The sequence below is a fragment of the Numida meleagris genome, chromosome 2, assembly GCF_002078875.1.
Source record: "Numida meleagris isolate 19003 breed g44 Domestic line chromosome 2, NumMel1.0, whole genome shotgun sequence".
Lineage (NCBI taxonomy): Eukaryota > Metazoa > Chordata > Aves > Galliformes > Numididae > Numida > Numida meleagris.
In genome coordinates, this window is record NC_034410.1 from 97,610,923 (window position 1) to 97,637,846 (window position 26,924).

Consider the following 26,924-nt stretch of genomic DNA (forward strand, 5'->3'; position numbering starts at 1 on the left):
TATTTTCTGCCAAACTTCTTTGCCTTTTTCTCTTTGCAACAAATATAGCCCTCTGTGACAGACATCAGCAGAAACATGCCTGATTCATAGACAGACATGCGGTACTAATGACAGTAGCAGACATAAGGTGTGAATTGAGTAATGCTGATCACACATAAGATTTGAAGTTAGTTCAATTTGTTGCACAAGAAGGTTGTGTAACGTGGTAAATCACCACATCTGGTGTTTGGACACCAGATGTGTTATATGCCCTTGCATTTAATAAATGGCTTGCCTAAGGACAAGACAATACTGCAACATATTAAGCTATGGTCTACTATATACTTAACATCAATTTAAAAAAAAATAAAAATGACCCATCATGAAATGCACGAGGCTGAGAATTGCAGATTTCCGACCATCCCTGACTTTTAGCAACAGTTGTACACCCTGAGGTTTTATATGATGCTTTTGCCTGAGAGAGAGTGAAGGGAGTTTGGTTTACTAACACTGTGAAATATACAGCCAAGACTGAATTCAGCTGCAACAGGACAGAGCAAAGCTCAAAAAATGTGCTTACCAAAGCTCAGTCTTTGGAGTTGGGTTCTACTTCCAGAGTGTTATGCCAATGCTGAAGAGCAAAAGTAGATTTGTGATGTATACACAAAGATGTGAAGATCCTAGAAACAGAGTAGACCTCTATTTGCAGCACCTCTGTAGTGGACATAGTTTTTGAGCAGCCTTAGCCAAGATTCTCTCTTTACTTCTAACATATCTTACTTGAAACTGCTGGATCAATACATTCCTGCTTTATTTTTCTGCTCTAGCAGTGGAAAACAGCCATAAAATTGACTTAATGGGATAGTTAAGTCCAGTTAATGGCTGATTTGAATCTCTGAAGTATCCCCAATCACTGTTTACTTGGAGTAAACAAGTGAATCTGGCCTTTGCAGTTTTATTTTCTCTTTAACAGTAACGTTTTAATGATGTTGTCCTATGTTTAAAATACATTCATTTTTAACCTCAAGTTTGTCTAAACGTATTTTGGAGGGAATTTTAGGATGCTGAAATGGACTGTGATCTGCAAAACTTCAAATAAAATAAAATGTCTCCCATGAAGCCTTTTTTTCCCCCCAGTGAAGTTACAGTCCATGTTCTAAATAGATAATAAGTACAACAATTATTTCATTTTTTCAATTATTTTCCTTTTTTCACCCATTTACACCAACTGCAGTAGCAAGCAACATTTTTTTCAGGATTCTGTGACTTAATATTGAATGAAATATTTGAAATATTTACATATTTATTTGAAATATCCACCCTGTTTCCATGGGTGGATAGTGACAGGACAAGGAGGAATGGTTTTAAACTAAGACAGAGGAGGTTTAGGTTAGATGTTAGGAGGAAGTTTTTCACACAGAGAGTGGTGACGCACTGGAGCAGGCTGCCCAAGGAGGTTGTGGATGCCCTGTCCCTGGAGGCATTCAAGGCCAGGCTGGACGTGGCTCTGGGCAGCCTGGTCTAGTGGTTGGCAACCCTGCCCTCAGCAGGGGGGTTGAAACTAGATGATCTTTGAGGTCTTTTTTCAACCCAGGCCATTCTATGATTCTATGAAATATCAAGTACTGGTTTACGAAGTCTGAGACTTTAGATGTAAATTGGAAAACATGTTCTCATGTAACTAAAGACATGGTCAAAACCATGCCCTTATTCACAATTTACTTTAAAATATTATTTGTGTTACATATTTCATTTTAAACTCTGCAATCTTTAAAGGTCTTTGCATGTTGCTCTTTAATAAGTTTATAGCAACGTGTTCGGGGGGTGAACTGCAAAGGAGATCAAGATGCAGGAAATCTGCAGCACAGTCCGGAAGAAGGACCCTGAGAACTCCTTCTTCTGAGATGTCTGCTTACATAATGTATTGCTGTCCAGGGGTCATTTGCAAATTAAAAGCATGAAAATGCTGATGTTACTCAAAACTGTATTAGCAGAATAACAAGACAGCATGTGGCTCGATTAATCTTATGAACTCAGCATTAACATATTACTAGATCGCAATGTAAATTACACTTTTATGAGCATATCAACATCCAACACAGAGTAAAATAAGTCCCAGAGCACCTTCCGAATGTAATTTTCTCCTACAAGTAAAAACAAAGGTTACAGAGCAATGACCAGGCTCAACAAGAAATATGTGGTTTTATTATTATCAGTTGCCACAAGTGGCTGCCTCAAAGTTCTATCTATCTCCAGTTTCACATTAAGTCTCTCACTACAAATTTTGAAAAAGATAATGTAAATACAGGGATTTTCTGTATTCCCTCTCAAGACATGGATTTCAACATGCTGTACACACGTGCTGCTAGTTTAAAATGAAGCAAGGCAGCCAGAAGCCAAGAACTGAAGACCTTGAGTTTATTTCTCTGTGCTGGTGATACATATTTAAGCACTGAAGAATTGAAGGAATGTGTGTCTATAGATACACATACAACTTAAATGGTTGTTATGTTCTAAAATAAACAATAAAAACATCCTGCCTGTCATGGTTGAATAATATGATTTCTAATATTGCCTATGAAGTTGGTATTGCCTAACACTACTTTCTGACTTTACTGTGGGTGTAACTGAAATATTGAGAAGATGGTAACTAGATATCGTATCAAGTCTTGATGCAATGTTCAGTACAATAGATCTCACCCTTTTCACTACACTGAAATGACCTTCACTATTTTCTGCTTCCAAGAGACAAATTCTGTGTGCAACACATCTGCTTGGGGGTACGTCACTGAAAAGTTGCATTCAGGCCATACTTGAGCATATTCATTGGAAATGTCCAAACTAATTACAGAAATGGCTACATGCAAGTAAGAATTCTAAGAGGCTTTTCAGGTGTTTTTTTTCTGCTCTGTAGGTCTGGATGTTTAGCTGGAATTTGTACAAAGCTAGCATGTCAGTCCTCGGGAGAAAAATGTTCAGAAAAAATACACGTGCCTGTTTACTTTAAATATCCCACTAAGAAGTACTTCTGACTAAACTCAAACTAAATATTTTTAGTAGAGGTAAAATCTGGAATCATATTGAGAATTTTTGTGGGTTTTTTTTTTTTTTTTCAAAAACAGGATAAGTCTACCAGGGTTGATAATGCACTCAAATACAATACTAAGATAGACAGTACTGAGAGAAATAAATTTACCTTTCCTTTTAGCACCTATGTCAAAATGAACAATATACTTGAAAGGAAGTACTACTACGACTAACCTGGAATCCCTTGTTGCTCAAGTATTATAAACTAGAGAAAGCAATTTGATCACAGTGGCATCCTGCACCGCATCACTAAGTACATACCATTAGTACACCATAGTGTAGGAAGAGTCCTATTTCCACAAAATAAACATTTGAAATGGAGTGCTAGAAATGTTCAGTCATTGAATGGAGTTCCACATTGACTGTCATCAGATGGAAAATGTGGGGTGTATCAGCTGCAGCAGTTGGCGATGCTGTTTTCAGAACATGTAGGCAAGAAATCGCTCCTCTGCTACAATCACAGCAATTAAATATGGCCTAAGAAATAACCATTGCTACTTGAGACAAGGAATTCCTATTCACAGTTTGTGTATTTTTGCTATCATATTATGCCCTTGTAGTTCATAATACAGCAGACTGAAAGCATCCTGCTCTTTGCTAGCTACTTGCACAAGCATTGACTGTGGAATTACATAAATTTATGAAACATTGTACATTGATTTATTTTACTGTTCTCTTCTGTTATTCATCTGCTGAGATTTAACCTCACAATAAAATACTGTATTAAAAATTCAGTTTCGACTTGGCTGGCATGAAAATAAAACCATATTCGATGTGAAAATGCCATTTATGCAACTGGTCTTCAAACAATTAACCGTTTTCCAAGAAATGGAAAATATAACCTCTGTGAAAACACACTGCAGTCTCATGACACTGTCTGCAAAGAGCAAACAAAAAGTGTAACGAATGAGGGCTAAGTATACAGCCACCTGATGGTATGGCCTTTTAATTGCCAAATGTATAATGAGAGTAAGTACCAGGTGAAGATGAATTCACTGACTGCTACCAAGAAAGAAATTGTTCATGTCAGAACAAACCAGTACTACAAAAATTGCCAAAGTAGGTGGTTATTTTCTTAATAACTTGTTTTTTCTGCAGCTTCTGCTTTTCTCAGCTTTTCTACAATTTGACCTGTCTTTTCAGAAAGACGGTCACTTTCTTTCCAAAGAGTGGCCTCCCAAAGAGCAGGCTGAATGCTAGGTTTCTTTGCAGTTTTGATTTGTTTAACTTAGATCTGTTTGACATAATTGCATACAGGAGAACAATCATTAGGTGCCTGAAATAGTGCCACATCTATTTCAATGGAGCAGTAAGGAAGAACCTTCATAAATAATAGTTAGGCACAGTATTAATAGTCAAGAATTTTCTGTCCCTGGAGAAAATGCTCTTATATTTGGATGAAGATTGAGCATCCAATACAAGAACTGCCGCATCTGCAAGCCACACATACATTAAAAATGAACAGGAAGACAAGCGTTTAGCTGCTGAAAGCTGAGGGACATAGTTGGCTCAAATACTGTTTTATATGACTGAGATACAGTCATATAAAACTGCTTCTAGCTTCGCCTCTGATGTCCCTTCCGAAACTTCATTCTTTTTAAAATCCTCAGTGGAGTTTACTGCTGAAATACCGCCTTTTATACTGCTACAATGACTTAACTTCTAGAAGCTGATGCAAATACCCCACTTTGAACCTTATTATCCCATATAACTAAACAATGACACAAAAAAAATGCATTTTCTGGAAATGAACATCTCCAACAGCAGGATCACTGAAAGGACTAAAAAACAGTGCTTTTTGCTTTCCTTATGGCTGTCATGTTATTTACTTGGAATCTACTCATCTTTCTCACTCCTCATTAACTCATTTGCCACCTGAAAATGTCACAAGAATATGACTATGCAATGTTACTGTTCTGCATCAACATGAAAATGCCGTTTTCTTTCACGTTCTACATGCTGTCCAGAAATACAAGATTTAGAGGCCTAGTTCAGTACGGAATATCAGTATTCACGTGCATATTTCTGGCAGAATTTGCTGCAAAATTATAGGTTGGTTTAATGCTATGGAATAGAAAAATGGCAGCTGCTACTGCTACAATGAAGGGCAGCAAAAATTCCAGCTGTGGATATGCAGTCTCTCTTTCAATGTAATACAGAGAGTGATATTTCCTAAGACTAAATGCAATGTGCAACTTTGGCTTCTTTCTCTCTAATCTCATGTTCTCAGCTACTTAACTTCCTTCAGGACTGAAAAAAAAAAAAAGATGCTCAATACACCACTCCCACAAACAAAAGTATGCATGGAATAATTAATGAAAGCTGTGTAATTTCTTTTTTCTATTTGTGAATCAACCCATAATTTCAATCTCTTCTGATTTCTGCATAAACATTTATTTTTAGCTTCAGAAATGAAAAGCTGGCAGGCTGGGTAAAGAGAAATTCAAAAGAAATAAGGCATAGGAAAAATTTAATAGCTATTAGATATAAGCGTAAAACTGCCATCTGTCTATAAACTCCAAAATGCACACAGGAAGAAAAAAATGCAGCTGACATGTTTAAATATCTATATTTCAATAGTAAATTAGCTGCTGCAGGAAGTTTTTCAGCAGTAGTAATAACAGATACAACTCTATCCTGTAGTGGAGCTAACTAGATGGTGAAGGACCTGTAACAGCCTCACTCACCTTAAATTTGCAAAGGCAGAACATAATAACAGAATGTCTTGCTTTAAGTTATAGAATAAAACACCAAGAGCTGCAGCTTCAAATTTGGGCCCTCCTGAAGAAACCTCTTCAACAGTTTTTGTGATATGGAAGAAGAGAAACTTACAGTATCACAGCAAGGCACACAGGTGACAAGTCTCAAGCTCAACTTCAGCCACACTAGAAGGGTGAGCACCTTTGTGAGAACTTTGTAAGAAGGCATATGGGTATCGTGCCAAAGAGGAGAAGGATTCTAGTCGCTTTCCTTCTACAGCATAACTTCACTACTGTGTCACCAAGAATTACAGTCCATGTGGGACTAACTAATAATTTCTCCAGTAAAATGGATATCTGTGGGTGTTGTGCCGTGAAAGAAAACAATTAGCATCTGAGGCACTCTCAGCTAAGGATCTTCAATGCTTTTCCTTCTTCTGAAAGAACCTCTACAGACATTTTTTCTTCTGCTCTACCTGCTGGGACAGTTATTTCCCTTAGCTGTTCCCTTTTGAGGCACACTGGTCTCTTGATAAAGCATAGAGCTGTCTCCCATGCTATGGCTAAGCTGAGGAGCCCTGGAGTGCTCATTAGCCCAGCACACAGGTGCACGGCCTGACTTCATCCTGACTCTCAGGTGAAACTGAGGGAGGTGATCCAAAGCCCAGGGGCCATGCTACCACGGCGTGGACCACACATCAACATGAAAATGCCATTTCCTTTCACATTCTACATGCTGTCCAGAAATACAAGAAGATTTAGAGGCCTAGTTCAATATAGAATATCATTATACGCATTTTTGGCAGATACTCAAGAAACTAGGATGTATGGCAATGCCCAGCTGGGCAATGGAGTTCTTATGGAGTTCTAGGTGGCTGAGGGCACAGTGGCCTTCCAGGAACACAGCAGAATATCAGTGGAAGACATGGCCCATTGGCTCTTACGAGCTCACTGCCATATGTCTCATATCTTACTCTATGCTGCTTCAGGTGTCTCCTGCAATAAAACTGGTGAGCTGCAAATACCTTGTGTCATAAGACTTCTAACAAGCAGAATTAGAACCTCTGAGGTACCCCAGCAGGAGTTTCCAAATGTTCAGCAATGTGAAGAGATGAACAGATTGTTTTTTAATGATCATACATGCAGATAATTAACCTGAGCTAAAAGGAATATGAATACAAGAAAATGGAAGAACTTCCAAGATGAGCTCAATAGCAGGCCATGTGCCCTTCTGCAGTAAAATCTTACATCTTGTCACATCAGCTTAAACCCACAAAAATCTCATCTCAAAATGGGAAAGCGAACATAACCCAAACTGCATTACTTCTACAATAACCTGTAATAATGATGCTTTTAGAGAAAATCACGGAACTTACCCCCTTAATTTTGAAAGCTGGTATATGTTATCATCAAAATGATAGTACTCAGACGTTTAGTAACACCGCACCATGTAAGTTTCACATTTTATTCTTCCAAGTTTGAAGAAAAGTCACAGCCCAGAATCAACAAATAGGAAAGACTCAAATGAGGCATTTATTTACTAGCTCTTGGGGCAAAAACCTGAGGTTTATTGTGGAGGGAACATGTGCATGCACACCTACAGAGCTTCAGGTTACAGCTTGCATAGACGAACAGAGGTACGAAATACTCGACATTAGTACTGTAGCATTTCATTTCCTTCACTTCAGATACATCCTCAAATGATATAAAAATAATTTGCATTACTTTCTGATGTGACTTAGGATCTTTAGTTTTGATCTACATACAACTGCATTAATAATAGATTAAGGGTAGCTATCAAAGCACAATCACATGCTCCAGAAGGAAGAATCTACAAAGTGCAGCTGTCAAATCACTCTCACTAGTTAAAGCAAGGGCAAACTAACTGCACCTGAACTTCCAGGGCATCTGCTGGTCTATTCCACCTCTCCAATAATGTTTAATTCCTAGGCAATGACTTGCATGCACATAACACAAACTAGTATTAACCTTCTTACTGACATTGGACCCATATGGGAAAGTAAGATTTTTGCTTTAAAGGTGACTACCACTGTAGGATATAATACAATAAAACAACAGCTTGCTGAAAGCAGGAGGAGCCACAGCAATAACATTTTGTTAGTTGAAAATGATGAAAGTAGCAAGTGACAAAGGTTTATTCTGTATCTGAATCCAATTTCTCAGAGATTATTAAGTCTTGAGTGGATGATGCCCCTCCAAAATGTACATATTCTGAATAATCTTCTTTTTATTGTTTCCTTGTAGCTATACATCCCTCTCAAATACGTAACCTAGTCTGTCTGGCCTGCAAATGTCTTAAAATTGCTTTTCTGATCTATGGTCTGGTAAGCATCTGTTAACAAAACATGCAAAAAAAATAAATGCCATATCACTACCTTTTCTGAGAAAGGAATTCTGGCACAGCCCACTGTAACATCTGCAAAGCAGACATTTCTCAACACCAAACTGAAAGCAAGTACATAGAGATAACTAAAATGACAGCCAAAGGCTAATATGCACAGAGATACCAGACAGACAAGAAAATTTACAGAGAAGAACACAACAAGAAAATCCTAGATCACAGGTTCGGTGGAGACTAATGAGAAACAGGGAAGACGAAATAAGACCAATTTAATGTAGAACTTCTGGAGGCTAATCAGCAATCATGAACCAGGACAAATGACCTTTCCTGCTGCATTTTCCTTTCCAGTTCGATAATGCACATTAAATGCATTTCTTGGCTCTCAGAGATTGGAAGACAGAGTAGTTTTTCAATTGTTGCAAATTCACAGATCCCAAAATGACATCCAGTGACTTTTTACAGTGTTCTACAGCTTTCTGGACCTCTGCACTTTCACTTGGAAAAGTCTCTAAAGAAACAAAATGATTTGACTATGAAAGTTTAAGTTCTCCATGCTTAGTCAAATGCAAGAGACGTATTATGAAATTCCCACACTATGAACTTAGCTCAGATTTTCACTGGACTCTGACAGGACACACAAGGAAAACTAAGCTCCTAAGAATCTGCAAAAAACCCTCAACATTAAAAAGAGAGAGTATTGGACTGCAGTCGCCTTTTCTTGTGATACTAAAAAGCAGCTCAAGTTGAAATGAAAAATAAATTTATCTGCAATTAATCAGAATGGCAGCCATACACAGAGTCCATAGCTGAACGTGAAAGATGCAATTAACCAAGATCAGCAAATCTTGGAGTGCTTGTAGTGGATAGTAACCCTTTATTTATTGTTGAGGTTAATTTCTCTTTCTGAGGGTCACTAACTTGATCTTATTTGCTTGACTTCCTGTTGGTCTGCTTTAATCACAGCAAAAATCCTTTTTAAGTAATGCCTGTGTGAATGCAGCTAATTTAATCATATGACCTTTTCCATCTTATTTTCACCCTGTGGCTATCTGACTTCTTCTAATCGGATAGCAAACGATTAGACTCTAAGTGGTACAGTGTGCTCAATTATTTTACTTATGCTTTTCTGAAAATCCTGAAATGCTAAGTTATTGTTACTCAAGGAACCTACCACTGTAGTACCTGTGTTTTAAATAATGATAAATTACCGTCAAAAGCATAACCCACATATACAAGGGTTGAACCAGTAAAGCTCGTGCTGATTACTCCTAGTGTGGGAAAGGAAGCAGTCCTACAGCCACTGAAGTATCAAAGCGGCTTATGTCACAGAAATGACTTTACACCTCCCATGGTGGTTTTGTAAGGGCTCATTCGAGAATACGTTTCTGCAAGTATACGAGACTCATTCTGTCTTAGCTGGCGATGATTGATTTTCAGGTGCTAACATTCTAACAACATATTTTCAGGCAGCACTGTCTTTCTATTTGGAAAGAAGGTTACTTTTTCTCAAGTGCAAGTGGTGACAAAGGAAGCATGAAGTCTACTCTCTGATATCAGATCTCCAGTAGTCCTGATATCTCTCCTTTGTAGCTGCTAATAGCGATCAAAATTTATTAGATGTGTAGAATGTGGCACCCAATGGTTTAAGAGCTCTCATCATTAACTTGGTGGCAAAAAAGAGACTCTTTGGTTCCTAGGCTTATGCTCTTTCCGTAACCTGTATGGAAAATTATTTTAAAAAATATTTGTTATTGTAGGCAGGAAGCAGGCCCCAGGAAAGAAGTGAACACCACATTTCTGAAACGGCGACTTCAAAGAAGTAGGAAGCTGAAAACCATTCTGGTATGAAAGGTTTTGCAGAAGTACTAAGTTCACAAAACCTCTGGAAACTCTGGGTAATTGTACTGCTACTGAAGACAGACTTGCACTGAACAGTCACATTTTTCCATAGCTCTATCACTGACTCGTTAATTTCTCTTATGCTTCATGGCAGCAGTCATGACAATATTTGGAAGTGGTCAAAACCCACTTTAATCAGCTATTACTAAGACCTGAGAGAGATATAATGTTGGTTGCGACTTTATTGCTCTGCCCCCTTGTTTTTGACAGCAAAACATACAAACTGACCACAGTTACCTTTTTAACTGACCTGATAAAGTCAGTATGTAGGACGAAAGAAAATGTCTCTTATGAAATCAAAACTACATTCTACACAAGTATGCTCTGCAGTATTACATATTTATATGAAATACAAGAATACAGTTAATTCATTACACAAGTCAGTGATTTATTAGTCCTTTGTTGTGCAGTGAAAAAATATGAAGTTTCTCAAATTTTAGTCTGATATAGTTTGGTTTTGCAGCATCCTAGCAATTCTCACCAGTTGAAAGTAGAATCTGCACCTGACCACACACAGAATGCAGTCTTCTATTCATCAGGAAGAGAAAAGATGGATCCCTATTCTTTAACCTTTAATTAGTACTTAGCTGCATTATGCATGCTTAGGGCAAGATTAGCCATAAATGCTTCCAGGGGCACTGTACACTTACTAGTAACCTTTGCACATAGAAAGTATGTATTTCATCCAGAACCAGTGAGTGGAAAAATATGTAGCAGAGAGGGTTGGACAGCATATAATTAAACTTGCTTTGCATATTAGGTGAACAACTAAAGTAGAAACCATTACTCTCTGTCTGCAAAGCAGCTCCCAAGGTTGTTGCAGACAGTACCACAAAGTCTTCCAACATCCAGTATATGCTGCATATGACCACAGAAAAATAGGCTTTTTGACCAGACATGATTGAAACATCCAAAGTGGGACGAGATTCTGCAAGGTGCTGAAGTCCATAGGAACTGAGGGCATTCCGAACTTGAATTCACACAGCATGATATCTGAACAGTACTTGTTTTAGATATTTTAGACAGTCAAACATAAGTGGATAAAACAAACTGAGCATTACCATTTTCTATCTGTTTTAGCAGTCCAAGATTTTGAAGCAGTGAAGTTTTCCAACATCTAGTCAAATTACCAGATGTAAATATGACATTTTCTTTAAGGGAATGATTTGAGGGAGCATGCTGATTTCATTACATTATACAGTGGGAGAAAAATACAATTATAATCTTAAAAATCTCACCTAATTCAAAAGCAATCATACACAAACAACTACAGCAGGATGTTCTGCTGAATCTTTCTGTGGGCATGGGTATGTCAGCACTCTGTAAATCTGAGTACATCTGTGTGGACTGCCACTCACTGACTTAAGCTTCGAACACTTTTTGTGAGCAATGCTTTCTACTTCTAGACTCCATGTCATTGAAAAGTCAGCTAATAATGAAGCTTAGAAATTAATTTATTTCAGGTGCGCTCTAATCAGCTATAAATCCTTTCGCCCTATTTGCATTTACTGAATTTGCCTTAATAACACTACTGCCTAATTATGAAGCTCAGTCTAGAAGGGAACTCGCAAAATGCAATGATGCAGAAAGCTGGGGACAGTTTATTCCACTTCATGGATTTACAACTTTCTCCTACTGCACGCTGTTTGGAACAAGCTCTATTTGTGAGGTCATTAACATGTAAACAATGTCACACTGAAGACGCATGGCAATGACCTACCATGGTAATGAAAAGTGATATTGAGTTTACTAATTCAGATAAGGGTACACAGATTGCCTCTTCTCTAACACGCAAAGGCCTGTCACAGAAATAAATGCACGGTCCTTGTTGCAATTAATTTGAATCTTGTTCTTTTAAAGCTTTACTTGTAGATTTAATTAAAGCTTTCATGCAGCACACGCTTTCAGGAAGTCTCTATGTTTAATGGCTTTTTCTCCTAAATTAAAGAAACAAGTGAAGGTTATGATTCAAAGAACAACAGGCAATCATAAAATGAAAAGCTATTCTTAATACAGCATGCGTTATCTTATTTTGACATCACTAAATACAGTACTGTGGGTGTTCAAGTATACTTCCCATAATTAACGTTATATTGGAACTTCCATTGCGACATCATCTTCATTCACTTAAGACAAAATTCCTCTTTTTTGAACCAGGAAGTTTCAACCTGGAGGTCAGTATTTTCAAAGCCCCAGCAATAGACCGTTAGTAACTACTGCAAATATAATGAATTACAAAAAAAAAGAGATGAAAAAAGAAATGGTCAGTAGAATAAGAAAAAAGAATTAAAAAATGCTGGAAGGAAGACAGTGGATAATAAGATAAAACCCATTGTGGACAGAGAATAGGACAAGAACACTGCACGAATGCACAGTATTCCAGTCTCAAAAAACATTTACGATTCTTTGAGTTCCAGCAAAAGGCAGCTGAAACTGAAGCACCTTATTCAGCAGAAAAAAAACACACTCCTGCTGGGAGCCCATGCTAGGACTGGACATACAACCAAAATCAGCGTTTTCTTTTTCTTTTTTCTTTTTTCCTTAAGCATGCAGTAATCCTTGATGGTTTACAAACATACTTACACTTTCTATTCTTTTCTCAGTTGAAAATATCATCTACAGTCTTAGACTGGAGAATTTTCAGATGCAGACATGACTCTTCCATGTTTGGTAAACAGAAAGCAAACTTCTATTACCATTAACACCTGAATGTTACTGCTTAAGGATCACAACCTTAGAATATGAGGTATGATAAACATGATGAACTCCCCTTAAAGTCCGAGTAAATACAAAGCACTCAGTATTTCAGCTGCTTTTGAAAATATAGCATAGACATGAACTTTAGTCCCTTTCAAGTAACCCTTCCATTGACAATGGACAAAAGGAACCATAAACTGCAAAATACATTCCTTTATACCTAGAACACAATCCAATTTTTAAGGAAAATAAATGTCTGTCTAGTCTGCCTAAAATGTGTTACTTTCTGCAGCCAATATGCACACACTATTACAGCCAAATAAACACATTGGCCAAATCCATACTAGAACATGTACTTCTGCCTACTAACATCGCACAGGAGGAAAACACATTGTCACTCTGCCCTGGGAGATGCTGGCACAACAGCTCTAAACCACATAATCCTCTTTTTTCTATACAATGAAATGCACAGGTTCTCTCAGATATACCAGAGATGCCTCTGGTACCTCCAGCTTGTGTCTTCATGATGAGTGGAACCAAAGAAAAGAGAGAAGCAAACACACTCTGCAGGTGCACTGCATACAATCTAGACACCCCTGGCCATGTGGTTCCACATCTCACCAACAGATTGGAGATTCATGATTTGCATGAGAAACCTCAGCAGAAGTGGTCCTGAGCTTCTGCTGCTGAAAAGTAAAATCAATGTGCTTCCTCATGCTCCATCAGCTCAGTACTCACAGGAGGAGGTAGATGCTGGCACACACCTGACAAAGCACTGCTCTGGGTACTAACTCATGTTATTTGTTTCACGGTCGCTGTTAGGCTAGGACTGGAACTAACCAGAATTATGCAGGGCAGTCCTACTGTTTTCCCTTTGTAGCACACACTGCAAACTGCAGTCTAATAATAACAGTAGTAATAACAATAAAACCATTCTAGGACACTTGTCAGTGAAACAGAACTTTGATTCTAATATCTATGATAAATCTTGAAAAAATACTCTGTTTTCTAACAGGGTGTATGGAACTGATGAAACACCAGACTTCGCTGTATTTGCAAACACAGCACAGCTTGCGCAGTTTCCTTTTCTGCTTTTGTTTTCTTGAGTCTCAAATTCAGAAATCGATTACCTACGTTTTGCATGTGGGTTATTGCTCTGAAATGAGGAAGGACCCTGATCAGGCAGGATTCCAGCACAGACTCTCTCAAATGGAGGCAGTGGGCCAGAGGGCAGTAGTGGCAGTAGAAACTTAGTGACAATAAGAAAGCTTGTGTTAAAGGTCAGAGTCAGGCACCTCACTGCAGAAAAACAATGACCAAGAAAAATGACAGAAAAAAGAATAGGAGATGAACGATATCTTCGGACTGCTAGACACCATGGAAAACGTATGGACATTGTTCCCTACACCAGAGATCTGGGAGTGTGAAGTAGCCCAAGGAATACTGCACGTAAGGAAGCAAATGGAAAGGAAGGAACAGGAGCCAAGATGAGAACATCTTCATTGTGAAATTAAGTGAGAAGATTGACAGATGCTACCTTGAGATGGATTAACATTAATCGAGCCATATTCCCTACAGGTAGGATCAACAAAGTTATTTCAGCTAAGTATCACCCATGGGCTTCAGAAGTTAGATAAAAGACTACAGACTAGAAGCTGAAGCAAAAATATAATAACTCAGGAGAAGTTAATGTAATACTAATGACTATAACACCTCAGTGCCCTGTGCTGACATCATTCAACAGACATGAATACCTTGTTATAGTTGTTCTTATCTCTATTGCAGAAGTGATTAAGTCTGTGCTACACTGGAACAAAGAAGTATTAGTCTAGATTCACTGAATGATTTCTTTTACTCTTTTTTTTTTTTATAAAGCACTTCTCTGCTGCTGGTCCTCCTCAAGTCCAGGATAGATACAAAGCAACATTAACCTTGTTCCTTGTAGTCCTACCTTTTGCAGTCATCTGCTCCTGCTCATTTCAGTACTTCATTAATCCACTTTGAAAGCTAACACCTCGATTTTTTTTAAAAATAAAGGCCTCTAGCAGCATAAATTATGATGCGAGTTTCGGTCTTCATATGCAGCGTATCTTCTTTACTGTTATTGTTAACGCTTTTACAATCACACGAAAAGTGAAGGCAGGTATAGAGAGAATAAGTTTTTAATGCCATTGCCCATATTATACAATAAATACCAATATTAAAACAGAGAAAATCTCTCTACTAGTATGTTTTAAATGAAAGAAGTGCAATTTCAGAGTTAAAAAAGGCATGGAACATACCTTTTTCCTGAGGGAATACTCTGTTTTAGTCATAAAGTGAATGACAATGATTCACCTTATACCCCCTTTAAAGCCTAATTCAGCAACGAAGGAAGAAAACAGCAAAATCTCTGTGCCTAGAATGATTCTTGTTGACATAAATTATGACTGACTCAGGAACCAAACTTCTAGAGAGCTACAAACAATGTCAACAGTCTAGTTGAGGAATCAGTTGAACTCAAGACTTTATAGAGAAAACAGTCCACCCTGGTAAACAGGTCATACTAGCTGAACAGGACTAAGCACAGCACAAACACAGATGTGACTTCTTTAATACACATACCTGTCCCTATCCTCTACTCCCTTTTTCTCTCCCCTCCAGAATGCGTGCATCATATCCTTATTACACAGAAAACTGAGATACACCTTCAGGCTTATCCTACAAGAATATACGGAATCCACAATTTCATAAAAAAAAAGATATCAGCATTCAATTAAAGTCCCTGTGTACTAGTTTAGAAAAACAAGATGAATCTTTCATTAATGTGGAAAGAACCAAGAGATCTTTATGTTTCCTACTGTTACGCTGGTTTTCATGCTAAACGTCTTTTACCTTTAGAAAACAAGTGGTGTGAACTGAAATCGCCCCTTTAAGGACTGAGAAGTCTCCAAACCCTTAGCTCACCTGCAAATTTATTGCTTGACACCGAGGGAGCAAGAAGAGTAACAGAAAGTAATGGTGTGACCAGCACAGCAATCAATCACTTCTGATACCTCACCTCATTCTCTCTGTAGTACCCGCTTATTTTGAAAAATCCACATTTGCAGCATGTTACAGGTTATGGTTTCTTACTCAACACAGCTGTGCTAGCGTGGCTTTGAAAAGTCTGGGTAACATCAGAAATGGCTATGGGTTTCCTGATCATAGGTGTTGGAACAGTAACTTGGAGTGAGTACTTAAAAATGTCCAGTCCACCACTTGAGTAACTCTGGCAATCTGATCTCTGCTGCAGCTCAGGAAAGCTATTTCATTAGTCAGATCACTGCCCTGAGGGGGCCAAAAAACTTCAGGAAGAGCTAATAAAAAAAAGACCTACTTCCTGGTGGTCTGAGTGTTAAAGATCATTTATAATTTTTTCTATAGAGAAATGTGAGCATAAGCCTTGGCTATAAAGCAATACAATGAGATCCAAAAGGATCAGAAGGAACAAGGAATCAGTATATAAAAATAATGACTTCAGACAGGTTTTAGATTTAAAAATAATGTGGTGTATTTTAATTAAAATCAAATTTTAATTCTGAGATTGCTGAGTATGTCTGCATGAAATCTAGATATTGTGCCCATGTACTCCAAAAGCATATGGCACATAGCCCACTTACGTAACTTTCATCTACAGGGATTTGGTCAAACACTCTCCTTGCTACTCTGAGCACAGCATATTGGCATTACAGATTTTGCCAAATGCAACAGAACTCAGGGGACATCCTCAAATGATTAAAGTCTGGCTTACAAGACAATTACAGAAATCCAGGTTTATTTTGGGTTACATGAAACAAGTATACGTAACTATGCATATTTAAAGATTCAGATGAGATCATAGTCTTTGTCTAATAGATCAAACACATCACACAATACATTTGTGTTTTCCTGTTCAGGACTCTATTACACCTGGAAGAGAAAAAGTGAAGAACTTATTCTAGTTCCAAAAGCAGCTCCAATTGAGAATAAAGAGCTGTTTGCAACATCTGTTGGTATTTTCAAACTAATACCTAAGTTTTAAATATTATGACTGCCTATTTCCTGGAATTACCCAGAAATCATTGATAAGAGTTTAAACAGCACTGATTTTCTGGAAATTTTATGACTCTAACTATCAAGGTCATTTTGCAAATCTGCTAACCTTGTGCTTTCTGCCATCGGTACCAGGCCAACTGCATTGTCCTCATGGGCACTGGAGAAATAAGCCTCAAATTAAGTCTCCATACAGAGATCCAGAAATCAGCACTGAAGATCCGCTGATGAAGCAAGAGACACAGAGATGACGGAGAACACATTCCCAGGCTCTTCAGCTTAAGTCAGATACAGAAGAAATATGTATTTCAAACCATGCCCCAAATTATCAAAACTCACAAGGAAAGGAGAGTACGTTTTTATTTTCGTTGGTATGAAAAAGCTCGATGTTTGTAGAATTAACATTCTTGCAGAAAAATTTACTCTGAGTCATATAAAAAATATTAGGTAATAGGAGCTCTTGTCCTACGCGGTTCACTTTAGTAATGTTTCAACACTGTATTAGGCTTCTGGATTGAGATTTCTATACAGGAGATGTCCCTACCATGCATCCCTGTGCTAAGTCACCTAGCTACATGATTAGTACTGGCTCAGACAATATCAGTAAGATTTGACACTATTAAGATGCCAATGTGATTAATATTTTTAGGAGTACTGGGTAATAACTGTCTCCTATTTGCCTTCTTTAGCACAAGTTGAAATTGCTTGTAATAAGGCACAAAAATAGACTAACATTATGCACCTAACTGCTGTGCAGCACCATTGTTGCATGAGTACTTAGTCTCAGTCATACCACACCATTTTGATATCAAATTCAAACTGAAGAACAATATGAAAGATTACATTCAAAACTCTGTATTCAAAACTTCATACGGTAACCGGGTGTACCTACTGCTCATAGCAAGGTAATAAAGCCTCTTTTTTTGAAAGCAACGTGAAGTTCAAATCTGTAATACCTGCCCTGGAATCTGGGGTATGTTGAATTCCCCAAACTATCAGTGGCCAGTGCCATGAGTAAACTCAGACAGAAGTACTCTCCACGCCTGAATTTGCATCAGTCTAGTTATGTTAGCTCCTGACAAATAATGATTAATATCCTCCAAAGCATACAAAGCCTCTATGTAAATCTTTGTCAAAATGAAAATATCAAAGATAATGGTCACTGGTCAGCACAGGGATGCTTATCATCACCTCAACAACAAGCTTGTCTCATTTACAGTTACACAACAAACTACCGATGTATTTTTCTTTCTCTGGCCAACGTCTCTGGGGTTATGCCCATCAAAAAAAGGTGTCAGGAGAAAGCAGAGTCATGTCACTGCTTGCTGCCGTGCTGCAAACACCAGTCATTGCAAGTATCACTAATGACATCGTCCCCATTCTTCTTTTTCCCCACCTGGAGTCTATGGCGAAGTCAGAAGACATGCTGCAGAGTTAATGAGCGCTGTGAAATTTGCTCTAATCTTAAGAACAAAAGAACTCATACAGGAGTAACCACAGCCAGACAACAGAAACCTGACTGAGGTGAAAGGTAAAAAATGCACCAGTTCTCAGGAAAGCAAGAGTGGGAGGAAGGGTGCTGGCAGAGGCGCTTACACCCATTAACAAGAAGTATATTCTTAATAGCAGTACTCAGCTTCTTTTCTGCAACATCTCCTGACTGGCTAACTAGTAAACACAAGCGAAAATGGAAATAATTCTTTGCCAAGCATGCACAGCTGTAGGTCCACCTCTGATGATTCATCAGCAGCACCAGGCATCTGCCAATTTTGTCTTTTTTAATTTTAATTTAGGATGGATCTAGAAGTGGCAGCAATTGCAGTCTATGAGGGGAAAGGAGCCCACAGCACATAAGGAAAGCAGCACACAAGACAATAGTAACTATTTCAGTGCATAGATGCTCAGTTGGATGTCACAGCTTGCATTTACAATGACTAATCAGTAAATTTGAATATGATGCTCAGTATAGAAGTGGTAAATTAGCAATAGCAGAGTACTTCAAATTATATTTCTCAAAATATAGAACATTTTATAATCCATAGCAACTTCCTCAGCTAATAATAAAATTGGAATGAATTCTGCATTCATCTAAGATCTCCACCAATTTCAGTGAAATTGCATGCTGAGTAAACAGGTGTAGAATTTGGTTCAAAATATTTCCTCATATTGTGGGCTGTCTCATCTGTTCTTTCACAGGCTTTTACTTCCCTTCTTTCTCCAGCTGGGGAGCAAAACAACACACAGTCAAGATCACAGTTTCTTTTAGAAGAGTTCATTACCCTGATGACGAAGTCCCTAAATTTGTATCAGACTAACAGGTCTTCTCTTGAAGCCACTGTGAGAGTATCCCAAATAAAGACCAACCCTATTCCATCTATTAACAGCCTCTGTGAATGCAAAACTGGAGAAAAAACTCTTTGTGTAACTTACAGAAACATTTCAATTCACACATTTTCCACTATCAGTGGAGAAAGAGAAGAAAAAGGTATACTCCAGTTTCTCTGAATAATGAAACAGCGCTTCATTTAATGTTTCATTTGTTTCATTTTTTTTTGACTTAGCCTTAAGACATGAATCATGTTAAAATATTAACTTAATACATTTAGTTGTTGTGACTACACACTAGATGACTTGCAATATTAGACTATTCTGACATTTTAAAAACAATGGTTAGATGGTCCCAACTGAATGTTTTTCTGAAGGCCTATTTCATGGGAAATACGTTTTTTTCATCTCAGCAACAGAAACAAATTTTGAAAAACTGTACGTATGGAAGAGAGAATTTTTTCTGACCTTCACATTAATACAGTGCTTTAAAGAACAGTTTAAAAAATGCACCATCTGTAGAGTGTCAAGTAACATAATATGAAATCTGAATTACAAAGAAAAGGAGCAGTTTCAATATATCCAGAAGTCTCAGGGAATTTCAGCTAAGAGGTTTAAATTTTAGCTGCTTTAATTCATGTGAAGAATGGTTCTGCTTGCTAAGTTTTCAACTTTGAAAAAATTAATAAACAATTTCTTAAGTTCCATAAAGGAACGCTTGAAGCATTTTCAATGTATTAATTAAAAAATGTTTATTTAAGAAGTTTAGAGAGCAACTAAAAGAAGGAGCAAGAGTAACTTCATATTACCTTTAAATAAAAACAAAACCGAGATTTGTTCTTTTCAATAGCATTTGACTAGCATATGTACCTGAAGAACAGATCAACAGTTTGTCTCATGCAAGTAACATTTCACCTTCAGTAACTATATGAAATTATCTTATAGTTTCCTATGACTTTTAAAGCCGAACTTTCAAGAAGACTTATCTATTACACAGCTGGTTTCAGCTGCTGGCCAACAAGATTAAACAAGCATCTCACTTTGCAATTAAGCAAGACCCCTAATTGTTTTGCTAAACCCAAACTATTGTCTGTTCCTTCTACCTGGAAAGTGAGAAAAGGTGAACAACTTCTGAAAAAGATTTGCTAACTTCACAGAAGAACCCTTCTCATTCAGGGGAATGAAGCAAAGGCTTTGGGTAAATAAAGAACCATATGATGGTATTACTCAGGACTGCATCAAAAATGATACTTTACTTACTGAAAGTTATGTTTCATCTTGCCCTCATTTTTTAGCGCTCACTACTTTTAAATCCACCCCAGTATCAGTAACTATTATGCATGATCATTATTCATGAAAAAGTAATAATGTGTACACAACAACAAATGGAAATGCTTGCACATGGCTAACCAATGCTATAATTTCATCATAACAAATAAGAAAGAAACAGCTAAATAAATTCTAAAAACTGTTAGTTTGGCATTAAAATTTCTCATAGGCATAGTAGAGATATTGATAGCTACTATTTTAACTGAGAAGATTCATTGTGTAAGTATTCAAATGACCCCAATGTACAGTATCAGGCATAGAAACTTCTGTACAACTAAATACTTCATTACATTACTGACCATGTTGTTTTTATCTTTCCATCTCGGTAAAACTTTTTAAAAGCTTTCATAAAGGAACTTTCAATAATAGCATTCACTACTTATGCATGGAACAACATGGCAGAAAGTGCGTCTCTGATGTCAAAGGAGTTACTTACAGGTAGTAAGTGTAGGAGTGATAGCTTCTTCTGCCATGATGGTGGAAGGATTAGGCAGTGGTGGAAAAGATGAAATGGAAGGAAAGAAAAGCCAAATATTAATGTATGAAAAATCAAGATGAAATTGAGACCAGAACTGGTGACACAAATGGAAGGTAGCAAGAATGCTTATCTGGGCGTATCATGCAACATGCCTGGAACAGATAGATGGCATATCCATCTCCAAAAAACTTTAAACAGTACAATACATAACACATCTCCAACTGTTAAATCAAATCACTTCAGTGCACATCCACTAAGTAATGTTAGACATTTAAAGTATACTTATCTCTGCATATAATACAAACTCTCCCAAATGAAGTGATAAAACGCCTTCAATTTACATGTCAACTGGATTAAGAATACGGATATAAAATCTCTGTATGTTAGAATTTTAACCACAAGGAATTCCAGAGTACGTAGTATATAGCTTCTCTTCCTGTCATAATACAAAAGAATTTTTGGATACCCTGTCCTTTACCCAAAGAAATCAGTTGTGCCATTGACAGGATTAGGACTTGTTTCCACAGAGGAAAATCAACAGTGACAGAGAAATAACTTTCAGCTCTTTTAATAACTAATTAAAATCTGAAGAAGAACTTACTTTGAGGTGCTTTCTGTCTACAGTTATATCCATAATTGTTATTCCAACTGCCTTTAAGTTACCTCACACTGAGTGAAAATTTCCCTTATTATCACAGAAGCAGAACGGCTATATCCTTATTGGCTAAAATTATTTTATTGATATTTCTCCATATGGCAAAAGAAAAAATAAGAACTGATCCTGTATCTCTGTTATTTCCATCAATGTGAACGTCACAAAGAAGTTGGAGATGTAGCACCACCATCCTGAGAAACAGTCACCTCGCCAGTCTTTCCTGCGTTATCTCTCACATTGCCAGACCCTCCACCCAGACATGCACTGCATAAGCACAAAGTATACCTGCCCTCCAGCTATGCTTTTCTGCTTTACATCTCTCTCTCCCTCAGTTATAAGTCTCCTGCAAGTAGGACTGCAATGCTCGAGAAGGGCTAAGATCCAACCCAAATGAATTCCATATATTGACTGTAATTAAAAACAGGCTTGAGATCTTACAACATTTCAGAGCTTTATGTCAAGCAGCATTCACATGTTGGTAAGATAAAAGACTGAAATGAACTATGTAGGCATTTGTAATTTTTAAGCACATACATACAGCCTTTGACTACAGAGGGAAACATGTAAACAGGCCTTGCAAAGGCCTATAACTAATGTTAACTTGCCTCTAGCTACATGCTTCAGGCATCCCTTTGAAAACTAGGCTTTCATCAAATTTTCTCTCTCATCTTCTTTGTGTGAAGATGCCGTTAGAAATGTTTCCCAGTTTTTATTCCCATTTTTCTGATGAAACAGTATTGTTCAAACACAAGAGGCTAGATAGTGAATATTTAATCACGTGGCAAACTGCAAAAATGTACACCTGTTAAAAATGAGTTTTAAAAGATGTCTAAGTACAAACTAAAGGAAAAGCTGCAGAAACATCTGTACACTTCTTCCACCAGTACATATTACTCTGCCTTCAGTAAGAAACACAGAATCAGGTCCTACCAAAGCAGTTCAAGCTACCTGTTCTATTAGCAAGGTGTTACTTTCATACGTTGTTCACTTTCAGTTATATCCCCCTGCCCTTCTTTTCAGAATTATTCATTCTCTCGCTCTCATTTAGAATCTCATGACATTGCCAACACTATTTCTTGCCATATGTTGCAGTTGCAGAGATTTAGTGTAATTAGTACAAATGTTCTCATACTTCTAAAAGATGTATAATAATTTGAGAAACAACAATAAATACAATTAATCAGAGAAGCAGTGGTGGTACTTACAGGCAGAATTCTGCCAAATATGTTATAGAGATGAATTATGCTGAAATATATTGAAAATACGCTGAAACGTATTGAAAATCCAGGAGCTTAACTTTATATGAAAATGTCCCATTAAAAATTTGTACAAGATGAGAAGAATTACAAGTTTCAAGCTCCAGTTATTTTTAGATTGCTACAATTGTGAGATTTTCCATATGAAAGTCCTGGAAAAACAACACTGTAGTTTTTAATTCTCAAGAATAATAGGTAATGGGAAAAAAGCATGTAAACAAAAAAACAGCAAGGAACTATACGTGAAACCTGCAGGAAACAAAATTTTAGTTCTACTAAGTTTTAGATTCACAAATTCTCAGGTCGTATGTAAAAGCACCATTCCTAACTGAACAGATTTAGCATTTTAAAGAACTGTGGTAAAGTTCCATTTTACTTCCTACATAATGTATACAAAGTGTATCCTCACCATAACTATGAAAAAATGCAGAGAAGTCTCTTCCTGTAGAAGAATGAGACCCAAATAATTTGGCCAACCTTGGCCAAATGCTCTTCTGCTCAAGGAACCAATAGCTTTTAAGTCACTTTCCACTGAAGTGATTATTTTATGTCAATAAACTGTTCCTATGTACAGTGAAAAAATAAAGCTCTTTTACATCCTTCAGAACTGACGACCTAACTACATTTCATAAATATTACTTGTAGAATAAGGCCTCACTGTAAAATGTTATGAAAATAATGGAGCCGGTTGAAGGAGGATTGACCTACTACATGAAGAAACTTCTCGAACGGTGTAATTTCCACACTGATTTCTTTCATCGTCTCTCTTTTGTAGCTGGCCTTGAGGGAAAAAACAGGGGGGCACTTGGAGAAAACTGGAGTTTTCCTTCAGTTCTATTATCTCCAATTTCCATCCTAACTGCTTGAAATTGTTGGCAAAGGTGTACAGCTGAACAGCCTGATTTACTACCAGGGAATTAGACCAATGCATTCCCTGCCCAGCTCCACTGCATACAAAAGTATTCCTTACCCACTGCCAAGAACCAGGGACTCTGCATTAAACAGATGCCACAGTTACACACATTGGAAGCTACTGGAAGGCTCAGACATAGGGACGCTTGGAAAGTAAAGACAGGCACAAGAAAATAATCGCTTTATGGAGAAAAACCATGATCAGACAGACTCCATTCTACAACTGAAGCAGAAGCCAACATAAAATTTTAATAACTGCTTGCTTATTGCACTACCACTGCAGGAGCAAGAAGGAGCCCTGAAAGAAACTGCCACCCCAAAGACATATATTTTTAAGCAAACCTTGGACCAATAGATCTAACTTTTCAACTTCTACTTTTTTTTTTTTTCCAAGCTGGCTGAAATAGAATATAAAAGAAAATCTACAAAAAAAAAAAAAAAAGAGAGAAAAGAATAAAATAAGGTTCTGATTTTTCAAAGTCTTGATTTAACTGCCATTGCTTTTACAAAGGCTGCAGGAACAGTTCTCTAATTTTCACTGCTCTACTTTAAGTTGACAAAAAGGTGAACCTGCTGCATTATTTATTTATTTCTTATGAATTGTTTAGCAGGTGTATTGAAGACTGGTAGAGGTCAAGGGTCCTGCCTGAAATTTTACATTCAGGATCAGGTATAAAAATCACTTCTACAGCCAAGTAACATTCTGGTACCATGTGTTATTGGTTTCCATTGACTTTGTGTGAACTCCTACATGAGAGATTTAGAGCCCAACGATGGGAAGAGGAAAGCCTCCCAGTTTTACTCTGACTTCAGAGGGAAGAATAATCTTATTGATATGACCATATTAGTATCAGGAATAGCTTGTAGACTGCTAGTTTACTTTACAGGAAATCTTTATGCGGGAAAGTGGTTGAATGAAAAAAGATAACAGAACAGATAAAGAGCTCCAAACAATCAAATGGAGGGAAAAACCAATAAAGTCCTAACAGTCTTATCCCAACTCAGGTGACAGGCACACAAATTTGGTTTGCTGTAGTCAAAGAGTGAGTGCCCTTACAGCAAATGTGTTAGTGTCCGTGCTATTTCTACCCTCAACAGTGACTCCACATCATGCACTGAACAGTTAGGTTGCCTAATCTCTCTGTGACTCAGTTTACAATGTAACTACTTCAGAAGACCATTATATAATGTAATAAATAATGATGACTAACAACTAGTGGTGTTTGTAGAACTTTCCTAGATACAGCTGTATGACAGGAACCATATGCAAAGCGTATCCGTGTTGCATTGAAAATTTTGCTTTGAGCATTAGTCCCGTCTTTTAACTATAGAATTAATGCCAAAGAAGTTGGTTTGTTGAAAGTCTGTGGTGCTTGACTACAAACACACAAAGACTGTTTGCTGGCTTACATTAAGTGACTAGTAAAGGCCTATGTTGGGCAAAGACATGGTTACAACATACAATGCAAAAGCTTTCCCAATCCTTTGACAGCTGAAAAAAATGGTTTGAAATGAAGTTAGTTAACCACTTGAAGCCTCAGAGACAGCAAATTTAATCTACTGAGATCTATGTCCAGCTTGCCATCACCCATCTCCTTTTCAGCAGGGCTGTGCTCTATCCTTTTGTCCCCCAGCTTGTATTGATAGTGGAGACTGCTGTGACCCATGTGCAAGATGTTGAGCCTGGCTTTGCTGAACTTCATGAGGTTTTCCTGGGTGCGCTGCTTGAGCCTGTGTAGGTCTCCGGATGGCATCCCATCCCTGAGGTGTGTCTACAAGGACCCATTTCAGTGAAAGGATGAATAACAGCACATGCCATTGGATAATGGAATGTGAATACAACATTGCTGCCAATTGCAACCACAGCAAGTTTCTGAGCATTTAGATTTGGCATGGTAAATCCTAGCATTGTAGCACTAAGAGTCTGCTCATAACAATGCAGTAAGGAAAGTGGTTCTCAGAGGAAAGTTGCCATTGAGGTCCAAGTTGCTATTTTACTTTCTGATCAGTTCTTCACTCCAGTAAAGCTCCTGATAAAGTATATGAAATAAAATGACAAACTGCTGTAGTCAAATGATATGCTACACTGAAAAGATTGTTTCATAAAGTAGCACCTAAAGTATTGTAAAACTGCAAAAACAATGCAGTTATAATAAGCCTTTGGGATGATTTACGCATTTTCTTCAAATGCATTATGTATACATAGTAACTGAACCAAGGTGAAACCATAGGGGCTCTCAGCAGCATAATGAATTAATGCACCAATAGCAATCTATTGAATAATTGGTTCATTTTTTGTTTAAATTGTGAGCATAAATGTATTCAAGACCTTCTATGCTACAGCATCTGCTTTAGAGGTCTGGGACACAATATACCTGTCTCCTGATACTCTCATTAAAGCCTAGTCACATCCTGTTACACAGATGAACCATTCTTACTTGTTAATATTCACCTCAACTCATTTTACAGTTTGTTTCATTCAAGGCTGCAGCATGATTCTGGGACATGTTAAATTTATTGGTATCATATGCAATGGAATTGTGCATATTTGGTAACAAGAGTTCTTGGACTTGTACTTTCAATAGTTTCATTTCTTCACAAGCAGATTTATTTCAAACCCTGAAGAAGCTCACATAATGCACTTTCTTCCTAACAACACAATTATTATGAGTTGTAATTACTGCACTGTGGTAGACAGAAGGAATCAAGCACCCTTCTGCATTAACATCCAAACACTTAGGATTCAAACCTTCCCTGCCTCTAACAATTAGATTATCAAAGAGCTCTTCCCTAGAGAGTGAAGCAGGAGTCGGTAGAGCATTCATTCAGTCACAGGCCCTGACAACCCATTTGGATCATTTTCCAATTCTCACCCTTGGAGACAAAGAAGAACTTGTGCCTTGCGTTCAAATATCTTCTAACTTTGATGCAGATACTTAAGGAGACTCAGAAGAGGCAGACAGAGAATGATAAATGCTGGTCAGGAAATACATGAAGGACTGGCCAAACAATGCGAGAAGCCTTCCTCACTGCATGCCAAGTGTTACCTCTAGCCCTAGGGAGAACTATGGGAGTTCAACTGTTAAAGTGGAAGGTACGAACGATGCAAGGAATCAGAAGTGGGAAGAAAAAAAGATATTGAAAAATGAGAACAAACTTCAACTCTGCTGCACTGTGGTTTGTTGAGATTTGG

The 26,924-nt window shown here is 37.6% G+C and overlaps 1 protein-coding gene across 14 annotated transcripts in view; it reads right to left on the reverse strand.

Moving 5' to 3' along the window:
• PTPRM (protein tyrosine phosphatase, receptor type M) overlaps positions 1-26,924 on the reverse strand; it is a 462,428-nt gene that overhangs the window by 125,968 nt on the left and 309,536 nt on the right. For 10 of the 14 annotated variants that reach the window (XM_021385884.1, XM_021385881.1, XM_021385879.1 and 7 more), the window contains one exon: positions 20,867-20,896. The exons of the other annotated variants lie outside the window; for them this stretch is intronic. In XM_021385884.1, coding sequence (XP_021241559.1) covers positions 20,867-20,896 — 30 coding nt within the window. The remainder of the gene's footprint in view (positions 1-20,866; positions 20,897-26,924) is intronic. 14 annotated transcript variants of the gene reach the window in all.